This window comes from Heterodontus francisci, chromosome 31, assembly GCF_036365525.1.
Source record: "Heterodontus francisci isolate sHetFra1 chromosome 31, sHetFra1.hap1, whole genome shotgun sequence".
In the NCBI taxonomy this organism is placed as follows: Eukaryota; Metazoa; Chordata; class Chondrichthyes; order Heterodontiformes; family Heterodontidae; genus Heterodontus; species Heterodontus francisci.
In genome coordinates, this window is record NC_090401.1 from 39,870,286 (window position 1) to 39,895,369 (window position 25,084).

The window sequence follows — 25,084 nt, forward strand, 5'->3', positions numbered from 1 at the left end:
ATTGATTAATGACTTCTGCAAGCTATTGCTCTTACTGCCTCATGCTCCTGCATGCTTAATTTGCAATCTTAGTGTTTATATTTCAACAGACCGTTCCAGGCACATTACTCTTTCGTCAAAGAGAAAAAGGACAATATATTAAAAATAAATAGAATAATTAAGGTACACACAAACATTTTTTTACTTTTAGTGGTCTTCTTCAGTATTACCTTCAGGTATTTCATCCCCAGGGTAGAGATAATACCAGCAATGAAGCCGATTATCATTGCGATATAAGCAGATGGTATCAGAGAAGCAGAAAGCCCAACAGCAACTCCCCCTGACAGTGTAGCACTGTGGATATGCGACTGTAGGGACACAGTTAAAACAATTAGTGTAAAGCACCAGTTACTTCTGAATCTTTATTTTACACACAAAGGTAGAATGTTGTCCAGTTCCTAAGTTCATTTTTCAAGTTTTCACATGTTAGTTTTGAGTACAGTATTTGAAATTGTGTTCTAATGCAGCAGAGGTGGTCACTCATCTTTTTATTAAGACTGCAATCTCCAGCAATAAATTGTTTGAGGACCACTCTCACTCACCCCATAAACTAATGTCATGTGCTTAATTTTTTTGAGCTTTTATACTTCGTGCCTTTTTCAACTGCTCTCTCTTTTTCTCTGTAACATCCCAAAAGCTGAAAGGCTCAGAATTCAGGCTCACTGACACATGGAACTGGAACTTTGTTGAGGATCACAGGTGAAGGGAGGTGCACTGTAAGTACCAATATTCTAACACATTTCTCTAAAATCACAGATTCGGCTTTTACTAAAAACATTATAAATTATAAAGGAAACTCTTTCTGATTTTACCTAAGGGTGAATTCAATAGTTTATTTTAAATATGACTTTGTTCTTTCGGTGCCTGGTAAATTAATTGTTGGGGGTAGCTCACACAAATACATTGGCAAACCAGAGGCATAATCACAAATAGAATATGCAGCACAGAGAAAAAGCCAGAATTTAGAACAGTAACATGGAAAGAAAGCTGGAAACTGAGTTGCAACATAGAGTGAAAGCCAGAAAGAGACAAAAGTAGTGAAACAAAAAGCAAAACACTAGAGATAAAGATTTCAAAGAACAAAAGATCCAAATGAAGTGGGTAGAAATTCCAGCTGTGTGTTGCAGGCCCACTGATCTGTCCGATCACAACCTGTCACAATCTCATCCCAAATCCTGGATGAAGGATTATTTATATAATGGGCAGGTGCCCACGCCAGCACTGGCACAGACCTGGTGGGATGTAACAGCCATTCCTAGCTCCATTCGGGGCAACTGAAGTCTACTGGTCAAGCTGGCTGAGGATTGAAGAGCTCAAAAATGTTGTACAGATGCGCCCTTGCAATGGGGCCCCACATTCAAATGTTTGAATATGACATTATGGGGCTCAAATACTGCCCAGTGCAACATTCATAGCTTGCAAGCATACTTACCCTTGGCACATAGCTGGTATAACTGGCAGGATTTCCAGGGTGAGACCAAGTTCCTGTCAGGCATACCCCTGTCGTGACATTAGGATTGGGGTGGTGGATTTGGAAGCCTGTCCACACCTCCACCTCCTCACTGGATGTCCATTTGGGAGGCCATAACATGAGCATGAAATTTGATAGAAACATATTTTTAAATGAAATGTGGGTATTTAAAAAAAACATTTAATTTCTCATGATTATTTTTTATTATTTTATTCCTCACTTTTTTATGGAGAAAAATTCTCACCTAGCCTGAATGGGTTATTTTTATTTGAAGACACACGTTATGTAAATATTATCATGAACTAATATTAATTGGAAAACTGGTGGAGACACGTTCTGCCCCATGTACCAGCAGCACTGCTCCGGGAACACCCAATTTCCACTTCAAAACAGGGCGAAAATTCTTGGCTCAAAGAATTTATTTTTCCTCAACAACTTTCTCTCATTGGCAGAAGGCACTGACTCCTTGCTGGCGTACTGTTCCAAAGACACCAGGTGCTCTCTGGTACCTCAACCATATTGTCATCTTTATGTATGAGACTCAACACTGAGTGTTAGCAAGCTGTTACATACTGGAGGCATTATTCCTTGATCCTCCAGCCTGGAACTTGTCCTCACACAACATCCTGACTTCCAGTGGGTGATTTTTAAAAACTCATTCATGGGATGTGGGCGTCACTGGCTACAGCAACATTTATTGCCCACCCCTAATTGCCCTTGAGAAGGTGGTGGTGAGCTGCCTTCTTCAACTGCTGCAGTCTACGTGGGGTAGGTACACTCACAGTGCTGTTAGGGAGAGAGTTCCAGGATTTTGACCCAGCGACAGTGAAGGAATGGTGATATAGTTCCAAGTTAGGATGGTGTGTGGCTTGAAGGGGAACTTGCAGGTGGTCGTCATAGAGTTATACAGCACAGAAACAGGCCCTTCAGCCCATCGTGTCTGCGCCAGCCATCAAGCACCCAACTACTCTAGACCCATTTTCCAGCACTTGGCCCGTAGCCTTGTATGCTATGGCATTTCAAGTGCTCATCTAAATACTTCTTAAATGTTGAGGGTTCCTGCCTCTACCACCACTTCCAGATTCCAACCACCCTCTGGGTGAAAACATTTTTCCTCAAATCCCTTCTAAACCTCCTGCCCCTTACCTTAAATCTATGCCCCCTGGTTATTGACCCCTCCGCTAAGGGAAAAAGTCTCTTCCTATCTAACCTATCAATGCCCATCATAATTTTGTATACTTCAATCATGTCCCCCCTCAGCCTTCTCTGTTCTAAGGAAAACAACCCTAGCCTTTTCAGTCTCTCTTCATAGCTGAAATGCTCCAGTCCAGGCAACATCCTGGTGAATCTCCTCTTCACCCTCTTCAGTGCAATCACATCCTTCCTATAGTGTAGTGCCCAGAACTGTACACAGTACTCCAGCTGTGGCCTAACTAGCATTTTATACAGCTCCATCATCACCTCCCTGCTCTTATATTCTATGCCTCGGCTAATAAAGGCAAGTATCCCATATGCCTTCCTAACCACCTTATCTACATGTGCTGCTGCCTTCAGTGATCTATGGACAAGTACGCCAAGGTCCCTCTGACCTTCTGTACTTCCTAGGTTCCTACCATCCATTGTATATTCCCTTGCCTTGTTAGTCCTCCCAAAATGCATCACCTCACACTTCTGAGGAATAAATTCCATTTGCCGCAGCTCCGCCCATCTTACCAGCCCATCTACTTCATCCTGTAATCTTAGGCTTTCCTCCTCACTATTTACAACACCACCAATTTTCATGTCATCTGCGAACTTACTTATCATACCTCCTATATTCACATCTAAATCATTAATGTACACTACAAACAGTAAGGGTCCCAACACTGATCCACTCGCAAAAACAACCCTCGACCATTACCCTCTGTTTCCTGCCACCAAGCCAATTTTGGATCCAATTTGCCAAATTGCCCTGGATCCCATGGGCTCTTACCTTCTTAACCAATCTCCCAAGTGGGACCTTATCAAAAGCCTTACTAAAGTCCATATAGACTACATCAACTGTTTTTCCCTCATCTACACATCTCGTCACCTTCTTGAAAAATTCAATCAAGTTAGTTAGACCCGATCTCCCCCTGACAAAGCCATGCTGACTATCCCTGATTAATCCCTGCCTCTCCAAGTGGAGATGAATCCTGTCCCTCAGAATGTTTTCCGATAGTTTCCCAACCACTTATGTTAGACTCACCGGCCTGTAATTACCTGGTCTATCCCTCCTACCCTTCTTGAATAATGATTCCACATTCGCTGTCCTCCAGTCCTCTGGCACCTCTCCCGTGGCCAGAGAGGATCTGAAAATTTGTGTCAGAGCCCCTGCTATCACCTCCTTTGCCTCACACATCTCAGCTGGACCTGGGGATTTATCCACTTATAAGCCCACTAAAACATCTAATACTTCCTCCCTTTCAATGTTAATATGTTCAAGTATATCGCAATCCCCTTCCTGATCTCTACACCTACATCATTGTTCTCCACAGTGAAAACAGAGGAAAAGTAATCATTTAAAACCTCACCTATGTCCTCCGGATCCACACACAGATTGCCACTTAGGTCCCTAATGGACCCTACTCTTTCCCTGGTTATCCTCTTGCCCTTAATATACTTATAAAACGCCTTAGGATTTTCCTTTATATTGACCGCAAATGTTTTTTCATGTCCCCTCATCGATCTCCTCATTACTTTTTTAAGAACCCCCCTACACTTTGTATACTCCTCTAATGCCTCTGCTGTTTTCAGCCCTCTGAATCTGCCACAAGCCTCCTTTTTTTTCCTGATCCAATACTCTATATCCCTTGACATCCAGGGTTCCCTGGACTTGATGGTCCTACCCTTCACCTTAATGGGTACATATTGGCTCTGAACCCTCACTATTTCCTCTTTGAATGACTCCCATTGGCCTGATGTAGACTTTCCTACAAGTAGCTGCTCCCAGTTCACCTTGGCCAGATCCTGTTTTATCAAATTGAAATCGGCCTTCCCCCAATTCGGTACCTTTATTTCTGGCCCATCTTTGTCCTTTTCCATAACTACCTTAAATCTTACAGAGATATGCTCACTATCCCCAAAATGCTCCCCCATTGATACTTCTACCACTTGTCCAGCTTCATTCCCTAGGATTAGGTCCAGTACTGCCCCTTCTCTTGTAGGACTTTCTACATACTGGCTCAAAAAGCTCTCCTGTGTGCATTTTAAGAATTCCTCCCCCTTTAAGCCTTTTGCACTAAGACTATCCCAGTTGATATTAGGTAAGTTGAAATCCCCTACTATTATTACCCTATTATTTTTACACCTCTGAGATTTGCCTACATATTTTTATTTTTATTTAGAGATACAGCACTGAAACAGGCCCTTCGGCCCACCAAGTCTGTGCTGACCATCAACCACCCATTTCTACTAATCCTACACTAATTCCATGTTCCTACCACATCCCCATCTGTCCCTGTATTTCCCTACCACCTACCTATACTAGGGGCAATTTATAATGGCCAATTTACCTATCGACCTGCAAGTCTTTGGCATGTGGGAGGAAACCGGAGCACATCTGTTCCTCTATCTCTCCCTGACTGTTTGGAGGCCTGTAGTACACGCCCAGCCAAGTGATTGCCCCTCTTTTGTTCTTAAGTTTAGATTTAGATTTAGATTTAGATTTAGATTTAGAGATACAGCACTGAAACAGGCCCTTCGGCCCACCGAGTCTGTGCTGACCATTAACCACCCATTTATACTAATCCTACACTAATCCCATATTCCTACCACATCCTCACCTGTCCCTATATTCCCCTACCACCTACCTATACTAGGGGCAATTTATAATGGCCAATTTACCTATCAACCTGCAAGTCTTTTGGCTGTGGGAGGAAACCGGAGCACCCGGAGAAAACCCACGCAGACACAGGGAGAACTTGCAAACTCCACACAGGCAGTACCCAGAATTGAACCCGGGTCGCTGGAGCTGTAAGGCTGCGGTGCTAGCCACTGCGCCGCCCATATGTTCTATCCATATGGCCTCATTTGAGGAACCTTCTAAGATATCATCCCTCCTTATTGACTCCTTGATCAACAGTGCAATATCACCTCCTCTTTTATCCCCTCCCCTATCACGCCTGAAGATTCTATATCCTCAAATATTGAGTTGCCAGTCCTGCCCCTCCCTCAGCCATGTCTCTGTGAAAGCAATAATATCATAATCCCATGTGCTAATCAATGCCCTCAATTAAAGTGCCTTATTAGTAAGACTCCTTGCATTAAAATATATGCAATCCAGCCTTGCATTTTTCACTTGTGCCTTAACAGGTTTATATTTGCTCTACCTTCCAAACTGACTCAGTTTCTCTTCTATATTTGGCTGTGCCTCACCCCCTACTGTACCTCCACTCTATATCCCACCCCCCTGCCAAATTAGTTTAAACCCCACCCCAAAACAGCACTAGCAAACCTCCCAGCAAGGATGTTGGTCCTGTTCCGGTTCAGGTGCAACCTGACCAACTTGCACAGGTCCCACCTTTGCCAGAAACAGACCCAGTGATCCAGGAACCTAAAGCCCTCCCTCCTGCACCATCTCCTCAGCCACGCATTCATCTGCTCTATCCTATTTCTATGCTCGCTAGCACGTGGCACAGGGAGTAATCCAGAGATTACAAACTTTGAGGTCCTGCTTTTTAATCTGCTACCTAGCTTCCTAAAATTCTTGTTGCAGGATGTCATCCCTCTTTCTACCTATGTCGTTGGTATCAATGTGTGTCACGACCTCTGACTGCTCCCCCTCCCCCTTCAGAATGTCCTGCAGCCGCTCCATGACATCCTTGACCCTAGCACAAGGGAGGCAACATACCATCCTGGAGTCTCGTTTGCAGCCACGGAAACTTCCATCTGCACCCCTTATGACAGAATCCCCTATCACTATAGCTCGTCCACCCCTTTTCCTCCCCTGCTGTGCAGCAGAGCCATCCGTGGTGCCACAAACTTGGCTGTTGCTGCTTTCCCCTGGGAGGTCATGCCACCCCCAACAGTATCCAAAGCAGTATATCTGTTTGAGAGGGGGATGGCCACAGGGGACTCCTGCACTACCTGCCTGTGCCTACTACTCCGTCTGGTGATCACCCATCCCTTTTCTGCCTGTACAGCCATTACCTGCGGTGTGACCACCTCGCTAAACATGCTATCCACGATGTTCTCAGCATCGCGGATGCTCCACAGTGAATCCATCCGCAGCTCCAGCTCCGTAATGCGGGTAGTCAGTAGCTGCAGATGGATACACTTCCTGCACACATGGTGGTCAGGGACACTGGAAGCGTCCCTGATTTCCCACATAGCGCAGGAGGAGCATATCATGGGGCTGAGCTCTCCTGCCATGACTTACCTTTAGATTAATTAGTTATTCCCGGAATTAAAAAATACTAATTACACTAAGGGGCCTTGTTCTACCCACTACAATCTAATGTCTTTAATAAGTTACACTGAATTTTTAAAAAACACTTTAGTAGTACTCACCTTATCACTAGAGGTTCTTTTTTCAACAAAAAAAACCTTTCCTTTTTAAGCTATTTAAATGCACTAACAGCTGCTACTCACTCAACCAATCACCTTGCAGATTTGCCATGATGTCACTGTAAGTTTTTTTTCCAAGTCTCAGCGCACGCTGCGAGAGAGCAGGTCCACCAGCTGCCGCTACTCCTGTCTTCAGGTAAGTGAGGGCCTTGAGCCCCGCGCTCTCTTTTACAGCTCCCGCTCCGGATCAGCTTCCACTCAGGTTCACCAGCCGTCGCCACTCCTGTCTTCAGGTAAGTGTTCCCATGTATCTGCTGCCCTTGTCCTTCTAGATGGTAGAGGTCATGGGTTTGGAAGGTGCTGTCGGTAGTGGAGGGAGTGAATATTCGTGGATGGGGTGCCAATCAAGTGGGCTTCTTTGTCCTGGATGGTGTTGAGCTTCTTGAGTGTTGTTGGAGCTGTACCCATCCAGGCAAATGGAGAGCATTCCATCACACTCCTGACTTGTGCCTTGTAGATGGTGGACAGGCTTTGGGGAGTCAGGAGGTGTGTTACTCACCACAGGATTCCTAGCCTCTGACCTGCTCTTGTAGCTATGATATTTATATGGCTACTCCAGTTCAGCTTCTGGTCCATGGTAATGATGCCAGATAGCAATCAGGAGCAGGTACTTTGGTTGATTGCCTCACCCTAATGCAGAGACACCAGAACCAATTGTAGGACCCTTAGTGTTGCCCAGGCAACTAACTCAACACAGAGTGAAAATTGAAGGTGTAACCATACACGACCTGTACTTCTCAGCTCGTCATTATCAAAACCTACTGTGCCACGTGGAAAATATATTTTATTTTCAAGTTGCTATGGAAAAAAAGGACACTTAATAAATGAAACTGAGGTACCTGACAGAGTGTAATAAAAGCAAAATACTGCGGATGCTGGAAATCTGAAATAAAAACAAGAAATGCTGGAACCACTCAGCAGGTCTGGCAGCATGACACTGACCCGAAACGTTAACTCTGCTTCTCTTTCCACAGATGCTGCCAGACCTGCTGAGTGGTTCCAGCATTTCTTGTTTTTATTACATGACAGAGTGTGTTCTATAGAAAGTTTGCCACACCACTCTTGCTCTCAGTTCAAGACCAACAGAAAACTAGTGGAATACCCCATTTGGTCTTTTAATTTGTTTCAATGTCACTCTTTAAATAAAGTTTATAAATATAAATTATATTGAATTTACAAAAAGAATAATGACCAACACTGGATATTTGAAAGAAAAATAGAATCTGAAGAGGAAAGGGAGGTTACTGTTTCAGGTGAGACCCTTCATCAGAACAGAAAACCGCATCTTTCAGATGCTTCAAAGAATTGTGTGGAAAACAATTCCCACTGAGTTTTATGGATCAAATATGTGAGTAGTTTAATAAAGATTTATATAAAAATATGAACAAATGCTGCAATACTGGAGCACAGTCTTTCAAATTAAACATTAAATTGAGTCTTGGTTCCTTGGCCCAGTGAATGAGAATGCCCTACTTTGGTCAACTTTAAGCACAAGTTTGTGAAAAAACAATATAAGTATGTAGTAACTTGGCACAGTAATAACATACTTGTCTCCAGCAAGTGCACTGATCATACAGTTCACCTTAGTCCCAAGTCTGTTTAACACTGGAATGAATTGCATACTTATCACATAAGTTTAAAAAAGATCTATTATTTAAGCTCTGTGTTTTAATGGTATATATTTTTCACTTTGAGTGAATAATGAAGCATTGTGATCCCACTCAGGATCATTGTTTACAACTCAGAATAATAACTTGGCAACAGTAGTACAGTAATTATATGGAGGAAGCAGGGTACCTGTCACTGCTAGAATTCTGATAAACACAGTTAAGCGAAGTAGATGAAAAGTATTTTGTTACCATGTCTATTTTTCCTTTATTATGGATCAGACTGGAAATCGCAAATGTTGCAACAGTGCAAGCAGCCAAGGCATAGTAGGTGTTGAAAACAGCTTTCGCCCTTTCCATATCAAGAAGTGCTGCATTAAAACTGGGCCAGAACATCCACAGAAAGATTGTACCTGTGGACAAGAGGAAGAATTTTAGTCAGTGGACTTAGAACTGCAGGATATTTAGCACATAACTTCCTATTGTATGGAAACCACACAAAGAACAAAGGTAAATACATAGCATAATTTTAACTGCTTATAAAACCTTTCACAACATATTATTGCAAATGGAACATCACACACTGTTTGATGGATTTCCTGGAAAGTTGCTGAATCATTCGTTTGATTGGCTGTTTCCTGACATAAAGAATACTGCTGGAAATTTTATGAAGCTTTTCCTTTTGTAAGTTTGGAAAGGAATTAGAAGTATACATAAGCAAAACAAACTCTGATTGTGGTGAGTTGGATGGAACAGGAGTCTTAAAATCTTATTAGTGCAGGGTATTCTTTTGAAACCGTTCTATCAGACAAGCAGATGCGAATGGCCTTCAGATAGAATGTTAGGCTGAGGTCCCATCTATCTGTTCCAGTGGTTCAAGGGAAATGTAAACATCACTGGCATAATTTAAAGGTCGGAGACTTCTCTAGTGTCATGGCAAACCTCTTCCCCCAACCAATGCTGCCAAAAGCACATTGCTGTTTATGACATCTTCCTGTGTGGAAAATGGTTGCCATGTTTATCTACATAGCAACTAACATTGTTCTTCAAACTAATTCATTACATGTGAAGGATTTTGAGATATTTCTGAAGTTATATAAATGCAAGTCTTCTTTTCTTGCCAAAATATAAAAAAATGAAGTGATTAAGTAGTGGAGAAACATCTCATTGCAGGCTTAATCTCTTTTTTAATTTTGTTCAAATGTTTCCAGTTTTCCAAATCCGTTACTGTCCAGATGAGAACTGAACTCATTTTGGCCCGGATTTTGCGGGAGTAATGATGGAGAAATTGTCAGAGTTGGCCGTCATTACTCCTCTGAAAATGACCGCAACTTCTGGAGTTCGCACACATGCAGTTAAATGCGGAAATCCAGAAGTTGCTGTCAGTGATGCTACGGCATCCCCACCCCACCCCACATGGTGCACTGATGACGTTTCCATAGACTGCAATCAATTAGAAATCACTGAACTGGTGACAACTTCCACTATTACCCCATTAGTCACGCTGTATAAACCCTTGAAAAAGTTACGTCTTGTTGAAAGATGTGTAACTTGGGTTTTTAACAGCATATTATGTCCATAATTACTGCTAAACAACCTCTCTAGCCTGAAAAACTTATTTTATCTTTGTGGAATGTCAAATTCCTCCATTGTGATAAAAAAAAATCAACATATTTTTAAAATAATAGATTTTTAAAAAAGTTTGGTTATGTTTCAGCTTTTACCTTAATCCCATGTGTATGCCCCAATCTTTATTTCACTCTCTGTAAAACGATATTAAAAAGTGATAAAAAAAAAAAATCAGTGCTTTTAACTTCCTGGTTTGATGTCTGTAAGATTTCTTCAATGTGATTGGTTACTTACCCTGGTTGATGACATTACCGTTGCTGGACTTCTGGAGATCCCCTTGACTTGGTCCCAGAATCAAATTAACATCAGGGAAGGTGAAATCCACTCCAAAGAGATTGTTAGATCTTAGTTGACAGCTTTCTTTGAGATCAGCGGCGAGTGCCATCACTTCACTGCTGACCACAAAATCTGGGCCAATGTTAACCTTTCTAATGTCCTAATGTAAAACTTCATCCTGCTAACTATCTCCTGCACTCCTTATACAATAATACCTTGTTACAGTTTTTAATCATCCTCCTTTGTCACTTTTAAGAGTGTTTAGATATTGTTTCCAGCAATGACAATTTGCCCAGTGTCTGGTGTATTAATTTTCTGACAGTTAAAAATGTGAAACACGATATTGTAATTGGAGACATGCTTGCTGTATTGCAGTGTATAATGGTGAGTCTTCCACACTGCAGGATCTAGGACATGATCTGATTTAGAATTTTTTTCAAAAATGATGCCCAATTTTTTTAAACAATGCAAACAGTAAATCACCTATAATAAAATTCTTTATGCATACTAGTTGATCTCCCATGGTATGGGGATATAGTATTTGCAGGAAGCAAATATTAAGTGTAGTTTTCAGGTGAAAGGGGTTTAGAGGATGGGGAATAATTGGACCTGAGTGTGCAGATGTAATTGGATACCCTTCTTAAATTCATCCATCTGACCTTTAATACTTTGACAAAACGTATGGCAATTTGTGGAAAAAGATTGAGTTTCTCTGCAGTGCAGGCTGAGAAGTTCGGAGATGCAAGACTGAGGTGCTCCAGCACTGCCACTGGTGGGAGGGTGTAATTGCAGTGAGACAAGTTTACATAGGCAGCTTGCACTGGAAATGTAGACAAGGTGGGAGTGAGGCAGGTCAGATTTTAACTATTCGGTGGCCGGCCAGCTAAGCGCACCAACTGACTAGCCGATAGTGCCGGTGGAAGCCCTGGTCCGTTAATATATATGCAGCGGGCTGTGAGTGCATCCTGATGTAGCTTGCCATCTCTGGGCCAATGCACCATCGGGCAGCCCATAGGGTGACCACCTGGGCAATAAAGTCAGTTTGGAGCAGAGGTGGGCATGGGTGTTGCTATCAAGGGGATGAGGGAGCCTGGGCTGGCAGTCGTCCACATTTTTCTTGTGGAGACCTGAAAAGCATTCCTTCTCTTCACGGCCCCACAAAAATAATTTCAACACTTACTTTCTTGAGCCTTTTCTACTGTCGCACTGTTTGAGCAGAGTATCCAAGTCGCACATTCCATGCAATCGGCAGTTAAAGTGGCATTGAGGTTTTATGAATGTCTTAGTATTCCTATTTACAGGGATTAATGAGGCTCCTATCTGATTTAGGTTGGTGCTTTAGCGGAAGGCACTGGAAAAAATGGCAGTGGAACAAGAAAGGAGCTGTGAGCCTACCATCTTCAGTTTAACTCCACAAACACCCACTTTCCAACAGGCGGAGGGAGTTAAAATCTCCCCCAGGCAATTATGATGGTAAAAATTGGTGCAAGATTGAAAGAAAGACTTGCATTTATATAGCGCCTTTCATGACCTCAGGATGTCCCAAAGCATTTACAGCCAATTAAGCACTTCTGATATGTAGCCATGGTTGTGAGGTGGGATAAAAGTTTGCACTTTCATAACTACTTCAGATATTTGCACTTTACACTTCCTAACAGATTTCCTGGACAGTTTCTGAAATATCAGTTTGATTCGAGGTTTCTGGAAAAATTATCCTGGAAACACTTCATGGAAAGTTAAATCTATTATTATAACACTGAGTTCATGTATAATTATATATTATAACACATATAATTATAATGGCTTGGCCATGTGAGCCGCATGGAAGATGGCAGGATCCCCAAAGACACATTGTACAGCGAGCTTGCCACTGGTATCAGACCCACCGGCCGTCCATGTCTCCGCTATAAAGACGTCTGCAAACGCGACATGAAATCGTGTGACATTGATCACAAGTCGTGGGAGTCAGTTGCCAGCATTCGCCAGAGCTGGCGGGCAGCCATAAAGACAGGGCTAAATTGTGGCGAGTCGAAGAGACTTAGTAGTTGGCAGGAAAAAAGACAGAGGCGCAAGGGGAGAGCCAACTGTGTAACAGCCCCGACAAACAAATTTCTCTGCAGCACCTGTGGAAGAGCCTGTCACTCCAGAATTGGCCTTTATAGCCACTCCAGGCGCTGCTTCACAAACCACTGACCACCTCCAGGCGCGTATCCATTGTCTCTCGAGATAAGGAGGCCCAAAAGAAGAAGAAGAAAGAATTATAATGATACTGCTGCTTTTCTAAAACACTTTACTGAGATTTTCCTTTTCTATATTTTGAAAAAGAATTAGAAACTCACATAATCAAAACAAAATCGGATCTGATTAGATGGACTGGAGACTGACCACGTGCTCCTAAAATCCTACTAATTCACAGTGTCCTTTTGAGTAGCCTAAGGGCAGCGAGTAGGATCTGCTGCAGCCTGGACCTGACGCATTTTGGTTCCTTTCTTGTCACACCTTCTCATTACACATGTCTGAAGCATTTCAGTTGGGTTTTGGGCAACATAAAGTGCATGTTGGAAACCCTGTAAGATGTTACATATCCTGCACATATAGGTGCTAACTGGAATGAGGCAGCTGAGGCAAGTGACAGAGCAGTGATAAAACCTTAAAATAGCTGATGGGTATCCAAGAACATATCCTTGAATTCCAAAGACGATGCTTAAATCGATGCATACCAATCATAGAAAAGAGATCACTTATAGGGAATGATCCTTCCTTTTCATGTCCGTTTCGCAGCCCTGGGCGATAGAGAACTCGTGAAACCATCAGACCAAAAAGAGCGCCAAAAAGATGCAGATACATGCCACTAATTTTGCGGTCAACCTGTAATGGAAGAGTTGAAGAGCTTAAATCTACCAGTGAAATCATGGATTAAGATTTGAACATTATTTTTCTTACTCTAAATTGCTCCACAGCAATACTACGAGCAGCACTAGCTCTGCTTCTAGCCTCCACCAGGGCACACCCTGGGGTCTGTGGCCAGACAGGCTGCCGGCCCAGATTAGACAAGTACATGGAACAGGAGTAGGCCTTTCAGCACCTCAAGCCTGTTTCACCATTCAGTTAGATCATGGCTGATCTGTACCTCAACTCCAGTAACTTGCGCTGGCTTCATATCCCTTGATATCCTGCTTAACAAAACTCTCTTTATCTGAGTCTCGAAAATTTAATTGGCCCAGCACTCACAGCCTTTTGGGGGATAGAGTTCCAGATTTCCACTACCTTTTGTATAAAAAAGTACTTGCTGATTTCACGCCTACATGGCTTAGCTCTAATTTTATTATGCCTCCTTGTTCTGGATTCCCCCACAGAGGAAATAATTTCTCTGAATCTACCCTATTAGATCCCTTATCGTTCTAAACACCTCAGGAACCAGCAGCTTACTGGAATTATTAAAATAAGACCTGAGGCTCAACATTGGATGAGCCTCAGGCCCCCAGCTTCTGGTATGCATTACGTGCATGCTGACTGTACTTAGCCTGAAAACTAATTTTAGGCCGAGATTTTTTGATGCAAAATGATTTCCTTAGTTAGCACCCAGCTGTAAAATTTCACCAATTGTTTTGTGTTAAAAGCACTGCCTGATGTGGTATTGGGTCACGCCAACAAGAAAAGTCCCCCGAATTAGTCGATTCAGGCTGGGCAGCCAGTGGGGGCACTATCGAATGGGGGAAGTCAGTGATAATTCCTACTCCTGACCACTTTTCCATGACTCCCGTCTGAAACAGTTCAGGTAAGGACAGATTTGAACTCATCTGTAATGCCCCCAGAGTCAATTAACGTGTCAACACTCAGTGTCTGAACTTCTGCATGAAATATGGTCGCTTAGATGAAGAATCAAATGATGCCCATTAAACCAGGATAAATCTAAAATAGTGAACAGAAAAACCAGGAAAAACAATTGGTAAGAATACTAGCCAGTGGATAATATACAGAATGAACAATACTCCCTGTTATCACCTATAGAGAAATAGTACCAGAACAATGCTAGATATAAGAAAAAGCTGGCATAACACTTCAAAGAGCGTTTATAACAGATGTATTTGACCTTTCTAATTTTACACTTACATGTGATTAATCTACGCAGTGAAAATTCCCAAATACAGTTTTTGCCTTTCCTTTTGTTTGCTTACCTCGTACAAAAACTTCAGGAGCCATTTATTAACAGTGAAACATGTCACCTCCAGAATGGTCATCAGGAGTAACTGCACAGGACTAGTGTTTCCCAGAACTGCTCCCATTGAGACCAGTGCAGATACTGCACTGAGGTCTGCATGGATTACGCTAAAAATAATAACAAGTTGCAGTAGTTACGATAGGCAATCATAAGAATGAACCAAATTCAAATGGAACCAGTTAGGGATAGTATATTATATGGTGTTAGAGCCTGGGGAGATATACCTGTCGAAACTAAACACTGTAAGTATGCAGGTAGCCATATAATATATCAGGTTTAACAATAAGTCTCATTTGCGTCTGCAGTTACATGTTTTTGCATCAATGTGTAGCAGTTTCATATGCATATCAATGCAAATATTGGCAGTATAATTCAGCTCCTCATTTGATACCAAGCACACTCAAGCAAAGTGGTGTAGGACTTCCTTATATCACTTCTAGTTTGCATCAGCTGTGGTCTAACTCCAGTGTAGTGATTTGCTGCATTTCAAATACCTAATTCTGCTCCTTGTAACAACAGCAAACACAGCCAACTGAGATTGTTTTCACTCCTTTTATTTATTTATTGATACAGCACTGAAACAGGCCCTTCGGCCCACCAAGTCTGTGCCAACCAACAACCACCCATTTATACTAAGCCGACATTAATCCCATATTCTCTACCACATCTCCACCATTTTCCTACCACTTACCTACACTAGGGGCAATTTACAATGGCCAATTTACCTAACAACCTGCAAGTCTTTTGGAGGTGGGAGGAAACCGGAGCAACCGGCGGAAACGCACACAGACACAGGGAGAACTTGCAAACTCCGCACAGGCAGTACCCAGAACAGAACCCGGGTCGCTGGAGCTGTGAGGCTGCGGTGCTAACCACTGCGCCACTGTGCAACCATGTTGGGTTTTGGTGTATATCATGGTGAACTTACCTCTTCACAGAACAATTTATTGAAACAAAACCAAAAAAGTCATCATATAGAAATAGAGAGAAAATCGGAAAAAATGAATTGCATAATATGCAATATCAAGCTTCACAGATTTCGGAATATGGATAAATGTGAGCCTTAGAGTCATCGGGCTGAATTTTGTTGAGCTCCTGATATCAATCTCCGTGGTGAGGGAGGCTGGAAGATTGCAGTGGCAGCAGCCCGCCATGGAGCCCGACGCCGGATTGCTGGGCCTGATCTTCTCAGTGGCAGCGAGGCTCCATGGCGGCTACCCACCCTCCCCCCACACTTGGTGATGGGACCTGACTTTAAATATTTAAATAAACCACATGAATACATTTACATACAACTCCCCGTGATCTTACCAGCTGTCCAGGATCTTCCGTGTGATGGGTGGCACTCACCGCCTTCACTTTCCTATCTGGGGAAAGCTGGCACGACCCAGCTGGGGAAGGGGGGAGCTTAGGATTTTTAGTGTAATGGCAGGGGTTGGAAATGGGGTCAACTCTACATTTCAATTTTGGGGGGCAGGGGAAGCGGTGACCTCTGCACTTTGTGCAGTTGGTGGTGGGGGGGGGGGCGGGGGAAGAGGACAAATGTTCAATGCAAGTGTTTTGGAGTGGGGAACGGGGTGGCCATTTATTTTCATTGTATTGGGAGGGCTACGGGTCAGAAACTTATTTACAGTGTAGTGGGGGAGGGGTACAGGGTTCAACTGTGCTGGTCTGGCAATCCTTTAAAAATGGTGCCAGCGCCTGCTCAGAGGCAGCTGACGCCGTTCACGCTTTGCAGAGCCTGCCCCGCCACATGATTGGGGGGGGGGGGAAAACGGCCCGCCGTGCATATTTAAATGAGCCGTCGCGCACTAGATCTCAGCGGCTTGCGACCCATGTGCGCAGACCACCATTTCTTCACCTGCCGCTGCTCCCGGCAGTGGTGAAAGGAAATTCAGCCCAAAGGGTCATTTATGGCACAGAAGGAGACCATTCAGCCCATCAAGTCCATGCCAGCTCTCCACGGACCTATGCAGTCAGTCCCAATTCCCAGCTCAACCTTTGTAGCCCTGCAAGAATATTTCTCTCAGGTGGCTATCAAGTTTCCTCTTTCAGTCATCGATCATCTCCGCTTCCACTATCCTTCACTGGATCGCCTACAGTCTAAATCCAAGGTACAATATTGAACATAGTTATTCCTGATTTATGTCAATTTATCCCCAGAAGTACTAACTAAATTGTAGCCCCTCATCATAGCTGGTAAGATTCAGTCTGACCACTGTAATCCCCTACATTGGGCTGGAGTTGCTTCTCCCGCCACCGTGAGTGGCGGCGGGCATTCCGGCCAGTGACAACTATATTTAAAAAATGTTTACCCAGTTACTGATTCCGTAAATCATACACTGTTTATCCCAGAAGAAAAATACACTAATCAGGTTTCTTTAATAAATAACTAAATCATCAGTTTATTATCAAACAAGACTTACTCAGTAACAAAGCAAAGGCTTAACACACAGGGCTGAACTTTATAAGCTGCCGCCAAAATGGGCGAAAAAATGGCGGCCCGCCCGTACGGACCGCACGCCAAAGAGCCGCCGCGATTCCAAGCGCAGCAACTCATTGAAACAGCTGGGGTGGGCCACACCCCCTGATCATGTGGAGGGGGCGGGCTGTCTGTCTCCGGCAATGGCGTCAGCTGCCTATGCACAGGCGCTGGTGCCATTTTTAAAGGGTTGTCAACTCTACCAGAATATTTAAATATTTAAAGAAAGATTTAATTAAATTAAATAAATACATCTCTTTTGCCCCTCTCCCACACCCCCATAATAATTAAATTAATTATTTGCCCTTCCCCCCCCCCGCAAAACACTTACCTTTACCATCTGACCTTCCCCTCCCAAACTGCACAGACTTTAAACTACAACCCTTCCCATCATCCACTACACCCATGACGTTAATTTGACCCCGTTCCCCTCCCCCTCGCACTGATAAACTTACCTCCTCCCCCCTCCCCACCAGTGTTGCGCCTAGTTTCACCGGACGGGGATCCAAAGGCACGGGAATGCTGACTGCTGGGCCAAAAATCACAGCGGAACATCAGGAGGCAACATAAGTTTATTTAAATTAATTATTTTAATTGATTTAAATATTCAAATTATGGTCCCGTCGCCCAGGGGCTGTGAGGCTGCCACGGTGCCTTGACATCATCGGGAGAATCTGGCCGGGCCCTGTCGGTGTCAAGGTCCATGGCGGCCTCATCTGGGGCCATCTTCAGGCTCCCCCCACCCCCTGCCACAGATCCCGATGTCGAGGGCTCCTTAAAATCCAGCCCACAGATTGAAATATGAAAGTTCCCTTTTTAAATTACCTCCACATACACACACACACTGAAAAAAATACAGAAATTCTCTCTGCAGAGGTCTGTTGCAAAAAAAGACAAAAAAAGAATACTTTGGCCAAATACTTGCTAATCCCTTTTGGTCTGGCATCCAGGTATATGGAGACGGGCCACTGGGATCTTTTCTAAAGCAGTTCTTTTTAGGCGGCGTTGAGATTTAATCTGGCAGGTTTTTCCAGCTTCTCAGGAGAGATGCAGCACCAGGGATTTTAGTTCTCCCACACTGAATCTTTGCGGGTATCTTCACAGCGGTAGAGAAAGAGGTGAACTGGGTGGTTTCTTTTTCCTTGGCAGGCAAAACACCAACTGTCTTCAAAACAGTTCACATCCCAACTGAACTGGAAACAATATCCAAAACCCAAACAGAAAGTCAACCTCCTGGTTGCCATAAACCTTGACATGCGGCTTCTCTGTAAACATCTTCCCCAGGTCACCAAGGTTTCTGTTGTTTATTGAGCTTAAAGCACATGATTTCCAGCAAAAGTTGTTTTCAAACAATATCTTAAGTGTCCTTTCAGTGAACTTGGAAAAAAACACATCCATGGAATCTTTTCAGTTTTAAAACACAAGTCCTCAAAAATATAAAATATTAAAAAATTGAAGCACTTTTGTAACAAAATGTTAATCTGGGTCCCATTGCCCAGCAGCGGGGTGGGTCGGGGGGTTGCCACAGAGCCTTGCCACCACTGGAAAGATTGGGCCCGGCACTCCCGGCATTGGGCTCCGTGGTGGGCCGTTCCCGGAACGCTCTTCCGGCACACCCCACCATGGAGCCCGACGTCAGGAGCTCAGTAAAATCTAGGCCATTGAATGCATCCTTTGATCTCCCTTCCTTTACAACATACCTTTTAAATTTTCTGCACAGGCTTCAAACTTTGCTAAGTATCACCTTTCTGCTTAAAACTCTGCCAATTAAAAGTATTCCAACTTACCCAGCTTCAATGGTAGGCTTCAGACTCTTCCAACTGCAAAGAATTCTTTATAAGGTACCAGATTTAGTCAAGTGTTTCTGGTTGAGACCACAGATAGGTTTTTTTTTCACGATACATTGGTATAAGTTTAGCAGGAATACAACCACTTATCAGTCCAATTCCTAGCTTTATGTATGCTGATTTTTTAATGCCCATATCCTACCACAATTATTCTTTTTATTTCTGTCTCCATATTTATTTCAATTTTACCCTTCTGTCTTTCTTTCACAAAACATTATTTCCTGATCAAAACTTGGTAATGACATGCTGCTACATGACTTTGGCTACAATGATTCTGAACTGTTAACCATGTAATGTATGTGAATAATGCGGGTTGATTCATCCTTTACTTTTCTTTCCTTGCTTGTGGGGAATGCCTTCACTCTACGTTAACATACTGTGCCATATAAGTTAGATCATCGTCAGTATATTGCCATGCATCTGAGCTCTTTCTTTGAACCCAACTACCATAGTTAATGATAAGTGGCATCAGTTCATATTGTCAAATTAGTGGTGTTAGGAATGTTGCATTGTTACATAACCTCCTCCCATGTTGAATGTTGTCATTTCTTGATCACAGGCCAGAGTGCAACCGCAGAAGAAACAACTCAGCTGATCAGGCTAATGAGTAAAACCAAATCCTGTGAGCCAAACTACTCTTCAGCTGCAAGTTTAAAGGATTCAGCAGTCTGTCCTGACTCACAGCTTTGCCTTACAAGCCGCCAATGCATCAGCAGGAAGTTGAATGATTTACTATTTTAGTGCACTCCACTTTGGAGTTGGCTAAAACTAAAAACAAAGTATCATAACTGTAACAACTTAAATCTAATAGAAGGCAGTTTTGGAATTTGAATTTATGAGTCTATACAAAATGCAGTTGTTAAGTTTATAAATCACGATCGCTCGGATTTTGCTGTGAGCAACAAATGAGCGGCTTTGGCCATTCACCTGATGTTGCCCGGAGACTTTTTGCGGGCTTGTCAGTGGAGAGTTCTAGTTTTTAGGTGTCTGATCCAGTGTGGTGTAACAACCATGTACATCTGTGAGCAGGGCAGAAAGCAGGGAAGTTTTTCAATCAATCAGGTAGAAAAATCCTCACTGAGACACAGAGACTACAAAACAGGGTGTAAAAAAACAGGAAATATAAAGAACATTTAAATCATTATACAGGCAGCAAAATAAAAATTGTAACCTGCACCTGGGATTACGGGATAAATATAGATGAGAAAAAACAAAAAAACTAAAAAAAAATTAACTTTTTTTAAAAAACCTGCAACATTAACTTTCTTTTGAGGCAATGAGAGCCACAATTTAACATTGATTTTTCAGGGCCGGAGTGGTTATTCAGAAGTCTTTAGGGTGAGAATCGTGGGTAATTAGCCTAAATTCACATCATTATAGTGATCTCTGTACGGATTCCATTGGTAACAACTGAAACAGTACAGCTGTGAAGAAGCAAGACATTACTGACAGCAACTTCCAGATTTCTGCATTTAACTGCGCATGTATGGATGCCAGAAGTTGCTATCAATTTTATCCTGTAATAATGCCAAGCACTGACAGTCTTGCCATCGTTAGTCAAGCAAAATCCGGGCTATGATTACTCTTTTTTTTAACTGTAATCATACTAAAAAGCGAAGCTAATATATTCAATCCCCATACGTCAAACAGAGCACATACTTTCAGAGGTATAAAAGTTTGTTCCCAGTGTATTACACAACTGTCCGTAAAGATCAACCTACAAGAAAAGGAACTATGCAAGACATTTTAATAAGGATCTTATTGTACTTCAGTCTCTGTTGATCCAGCATATGACTCTTTTCAAAATCTGCAATCATAAATATCTCATTAAAGCTCACATTTGTCCAGGTATCAAGTAAGCATTTCCTGGCTAACAATGGCCTCCGAGGTACCAATCAAGATTTACAGTCCTGTCTAGCTTAAGTACAGTTGATCTCCTAGGAATGCACAGGCCTGGTCAAAGGAAACTCAAATCTGCAGGAAGCTCTGGGAAAGATGAGGTACTACACTTCTCTCCAAAATGTCTGCACTCTCAAGTAATCAAGTATTTACCATTCCGGTACAGTTCACTTTGGGTGGCAGCTGAAACAAAAGACAAATACTAAACACAGATTTACTGGAAGTATTCACATTCGGTACAACCTATTAAGCTTAAGATCTTTACTAATAATGAAGTATGAAGAAAATTTTACCTGATTATGCTAATTCGTATCTTTAAGTTTTCAAAGTCAAAGAGCAAACCTTCTAGGATTGTTGCCCACTGAAGTGCAAAGGCTGCAATGAGCATAGTAAAGGCAAGGCCGCTGTGCCCATATCTCTTGAGGAACGTGGCCAGGAAGCCAAAGCCGACAAAGACCATTGTATTGACATCTTGAAATACTATTATTGAAAATAAAAGAGTGAAGTGCAGTCAAAACTGAAACTTTAATCATTGGAAGAGAATTAACTCATGATCTAAAATGACATATGACTTTATTCGTTGTGTCCCAGTATTACTCCATTGAGCTAACACTTTCACTATAATAATTACATTTCGTCTTTGAAATGACTTCAATTAATGGAAACTTTGTTTCAGAGCCAGCTATAAATCTGCATTCTGGCTATTGGTTTCCTACATTACAACAGTGACCACACTTCAAAAGTACTTCATTGGCTGTAAAAAGCTTTGAGATCTCCTGAGGTCATCAAAGGCGCTATATAAGTGAAGGTTCTTGCCTTCTTTATAGGCGTGTGGTAACCAACATTTACTTTAACATCTGCTATATGCAGTTCCTAGGTTTCACCACAAAACTGGATGGCAGTAAATGGTGCCAGTTAAGTCTAAACAATATATATTGAATCTGTATTTTATTGTGACTTGAACAAACTGCAAGTACCAATGTTAATTGTTACAATGGAAAATAGTTTGAGCTGTTAATCCTCCACAATCCTGTGGATCTAGTGGACACTGAAGATCCAATGCCACTTTTTAAAGTAGAGTTCTTCCAGTGTCCTGGTTACCATTCCTCCCTTAGCCAACACCACGAAAACAAACTCATTCATCACATTGTTGGATATTGCTTCTGCAAATTGGCTGTTGTGTTTAGCTGTATGTGAAGTGCTTTGAAATGCTTCCAAGAAGTGTGACTTGGTGATATGTAACTGCAGATCTTTTACAATAACATGAAAAAATGTAAATAGCAACATTAAATGGGAGGGGGGGGGGGAGTAACTACCTGGATGAAAAATATAATTAATAAGTATTTTCTACACAAAACTTTTTTCATGGTATCTATTTTTTTCTGTACGGTGTGTCTTAGTTTAAAGTCAAAATTAGGATAAATGGAACTCCAAAATGACTTTAAGAAACAGTTATGGGTTTCTCTTATCAGCATTGTCAGAGTTTGATGCCCGATTATTTTAACACTGAAACTAGTGGCTTGGTTTTATCATGTCTTAGCAGCTGCTGTTGTGAACTTACGAGCCTCGCCCAAATATGTTGCATCAGAAGGACATTCAGAACACAGCATTTGAACATCTCCATTTACATCCTATGTTGTAAGACACGTTCACAAGTGCACTTTAACTTTGTTGTTTACAGCCCCTGGTAACAAAATAAACTGCTGCAGATGAACCATGTTTAAAACTGTACACAAAATTGTTTTAAAATCATGTTGCGGTGTACAGAAAATTATGCATTAACAAGCCAAATAAATTCACCAAACTGCTGACATTTGGGTTTGGACATGATTTTAAAATGTTTAAAAGATAGAAGCACATCAAATCCTGTGAATTTCCACAATTTTTCCCTATTATGTTTTAGATATAACTGGGAGAAAATCCACATTCCATATTAACCTGGCTTGTCAGTGGCATGTTGCCTTATAGTATGCACCATATAACATATATTTTAAAGTAAATTACTGGACAATACAACTCATTTAAACAATATTAGTTTGATTCCTGTGCTTCACCCTATAGTTGTTAAAATTTGAGTTCTAGTTTATAAATAATTCCAGTCACTGGAGATCACTACTCACTCTATTTAATTATATACACATTGTAGTTTTTTCTTTCACTAAACTAAGATGATTAAATAATTAATGTAAGGAAACATCCTAAAGTTCTTCACAAATGTAACATTTTAATTCACAAATTAACAATATATCCAATTTAAAATGCCATTTTCCTTATTTATTAATATTGTGAATTGAGAATTATTGCTAGAATAGAATGTGTTGCTCTACTTTGTAATATAACATCTAATGTTAGAAACATAAAGAAAATAAGTAATGCAATGATGCTGGAAGTATTGCTCCAGTGAGCTGTGCCAACTAACAAATAAAGTTTTCACCTTAGCCGTGCATTAGAGGAAGACTGACTTTTTTTTCCCCCATAGCAAGTGGGGAGAAATTGAAGGGCAAGCAATACATGCTTCTGTGATGCACCACTTACCAAATGTCAGTCAGAGAAGATGTGAGAGACAAAAAATTTAACAGGAGGGGGAAGAGAACTTAAAAACGAAGGGGGAAGGGAATAGGTGGAAACAGAAAATACCGAAAATTAATTTTTTCTAATTTTACATAAAAATAAGCTTGGGACATCAGTGCATTAATGAATGGTACTCTCTACAGGTAATTCAGAAGTTCTGGAAATGTTTCTCTCAATCTCCGCATCTTCAATTTGTTGCCTTCATTCTGGGACTATAATTTTCCTTCATCCACTAATTCCAATGGAAAAGTGGTCATGTGCATAAAACTGGGAGCACCATTTTACACTTAAACTTCTTTTTGCTGAGCAACATGAGCTGATTCCTTTAATTTTTCCTGTATTCCTGATGTACACATCCAAGTCCTTTCTACAAAATTTGCAGTTGCTCACGACTCTATTCACTAAATGGTTTGCAATTATTCTACAAATGCACCTACATAAGCAGAGAACAATTTCGTAATTGAGCTTCAGTTATAGGAGACTCTATAAAGTGATTTAGATGTATTGAAAGTGGTTAAATGATGGCAGAAGACTAAATGCTGCAGAATGTTAGAGCACTGTCTTCTGACTTGTGGCATCAAAATGCAAAGTTAACCTGGACAGTTTGGTTGAAGGTTTCCTATGTCTGACAGTTATGAAGGTTCCTATGTGAGATAAGTCTTGTTCGTCATAATCTATTAACAGCACTAATCTAAAAAAATCCGACATTCAACATTTTGATTGCTACAGAAAATAGTTTTATGCACACTTACCTGGGTAGGTGGCAATGTATGTTCTTGGACTATCTTCACGGTAATCAGTAAATAATGCAAATAGTACTAATATTGTGCATTGTAAAATCAGAGCCAGCAGAGGAAAGCTAATCCTGATGCTTGGAGCTAGTTTATTAGACATAATGATTTTTCTGAATATTTTAGCAACTTTCTGCTAGCGATTAAATGTCAGTAAAATGAATAAGTATGAAGTCCACGTATTTGTCAGTTTGTTATTACGCAGTCAGAGGGAAAAGCTGCTCCTAGATAAATTACATTGGACACACCTATATCTTCAAGGGACAGTGACTTAATAGGATGCAAAGCTATCCAAACACACTGGTCTGATTAACTAGAAGGCAAAATATTTTTGCCTTCCCCTTTAAGAGCTTCATCAAATTATGGTTAACATTTAACATCCTCTTCAATATTTCCTTGCTCCAAACTTATATTTAAGCTTGAATACAGACTTTAACCTGCAATTCCATTTGTTGTTCCATTTTATTAAGTTTGATAATGTCCATTTTCCATGTGGCAATTATCCACCTGCCTGATTACCCACCAGGGTTCTAATGGAACAAAGTGAGGAGCTGCCTCACCCTACACACAGCCATCAGCGAGTTCCTCCATTTCACATAAACTTCATAGCCCAACGAGCAATGCAAATGATTCTCCTCTCACAACTGCCCCATTTTTAGGTGTA

At 41.7% G+C, this 25,084-nt stretch overlaps 1 protein-coding gene across 2 annotated transcripts in view; it reads right to left on the reverse strand.

Annotated features, from left to right (window-relative positions):
* rhd (Rh blood group, D antigen) overlaps positions 1–24,632 on the reverse strand; it is a 43,018-nt gene extending 18,386 nt beyond the window's left edge. Inside the window, exons 1-6 of one of the 2 annotated variants that reach the window (XR_010968902.1) lie at positions 24,382–24,632; positions 21,352–21,538; positions 14,787–14,937; positions 13,329–13,476; positions 8,956–9,116; positions 210–347 (exon numbers count right to left, since the gene is read on the reverse strand). Coding sequence is in view for 1 of the 2 variants with exons in the window: in XM_068011352.1 (XP_067867453.1) it covers positions 210–347; positions 8,956–9,116; positions 13,329–13,476; positions 14,787–14,937; positions 21,352–21,538; positions 24,382–24,523 (927 nt within the window). In the remaining variant the exon portion in view is untranslated. The remainder of the gene's footprint in view (positions 1–209; positions 348–8,955; positions 9,117–13,328; positions 13,477–14,786; positions 14,938–21,351; positions 21,539–24,381) is intronic. The other variant, XM_068011352.1, reaches the window with a different exon arrangement.
* Between the last annotated feature and the right edge of the window lie 452 nt (positions 24,633–25,084).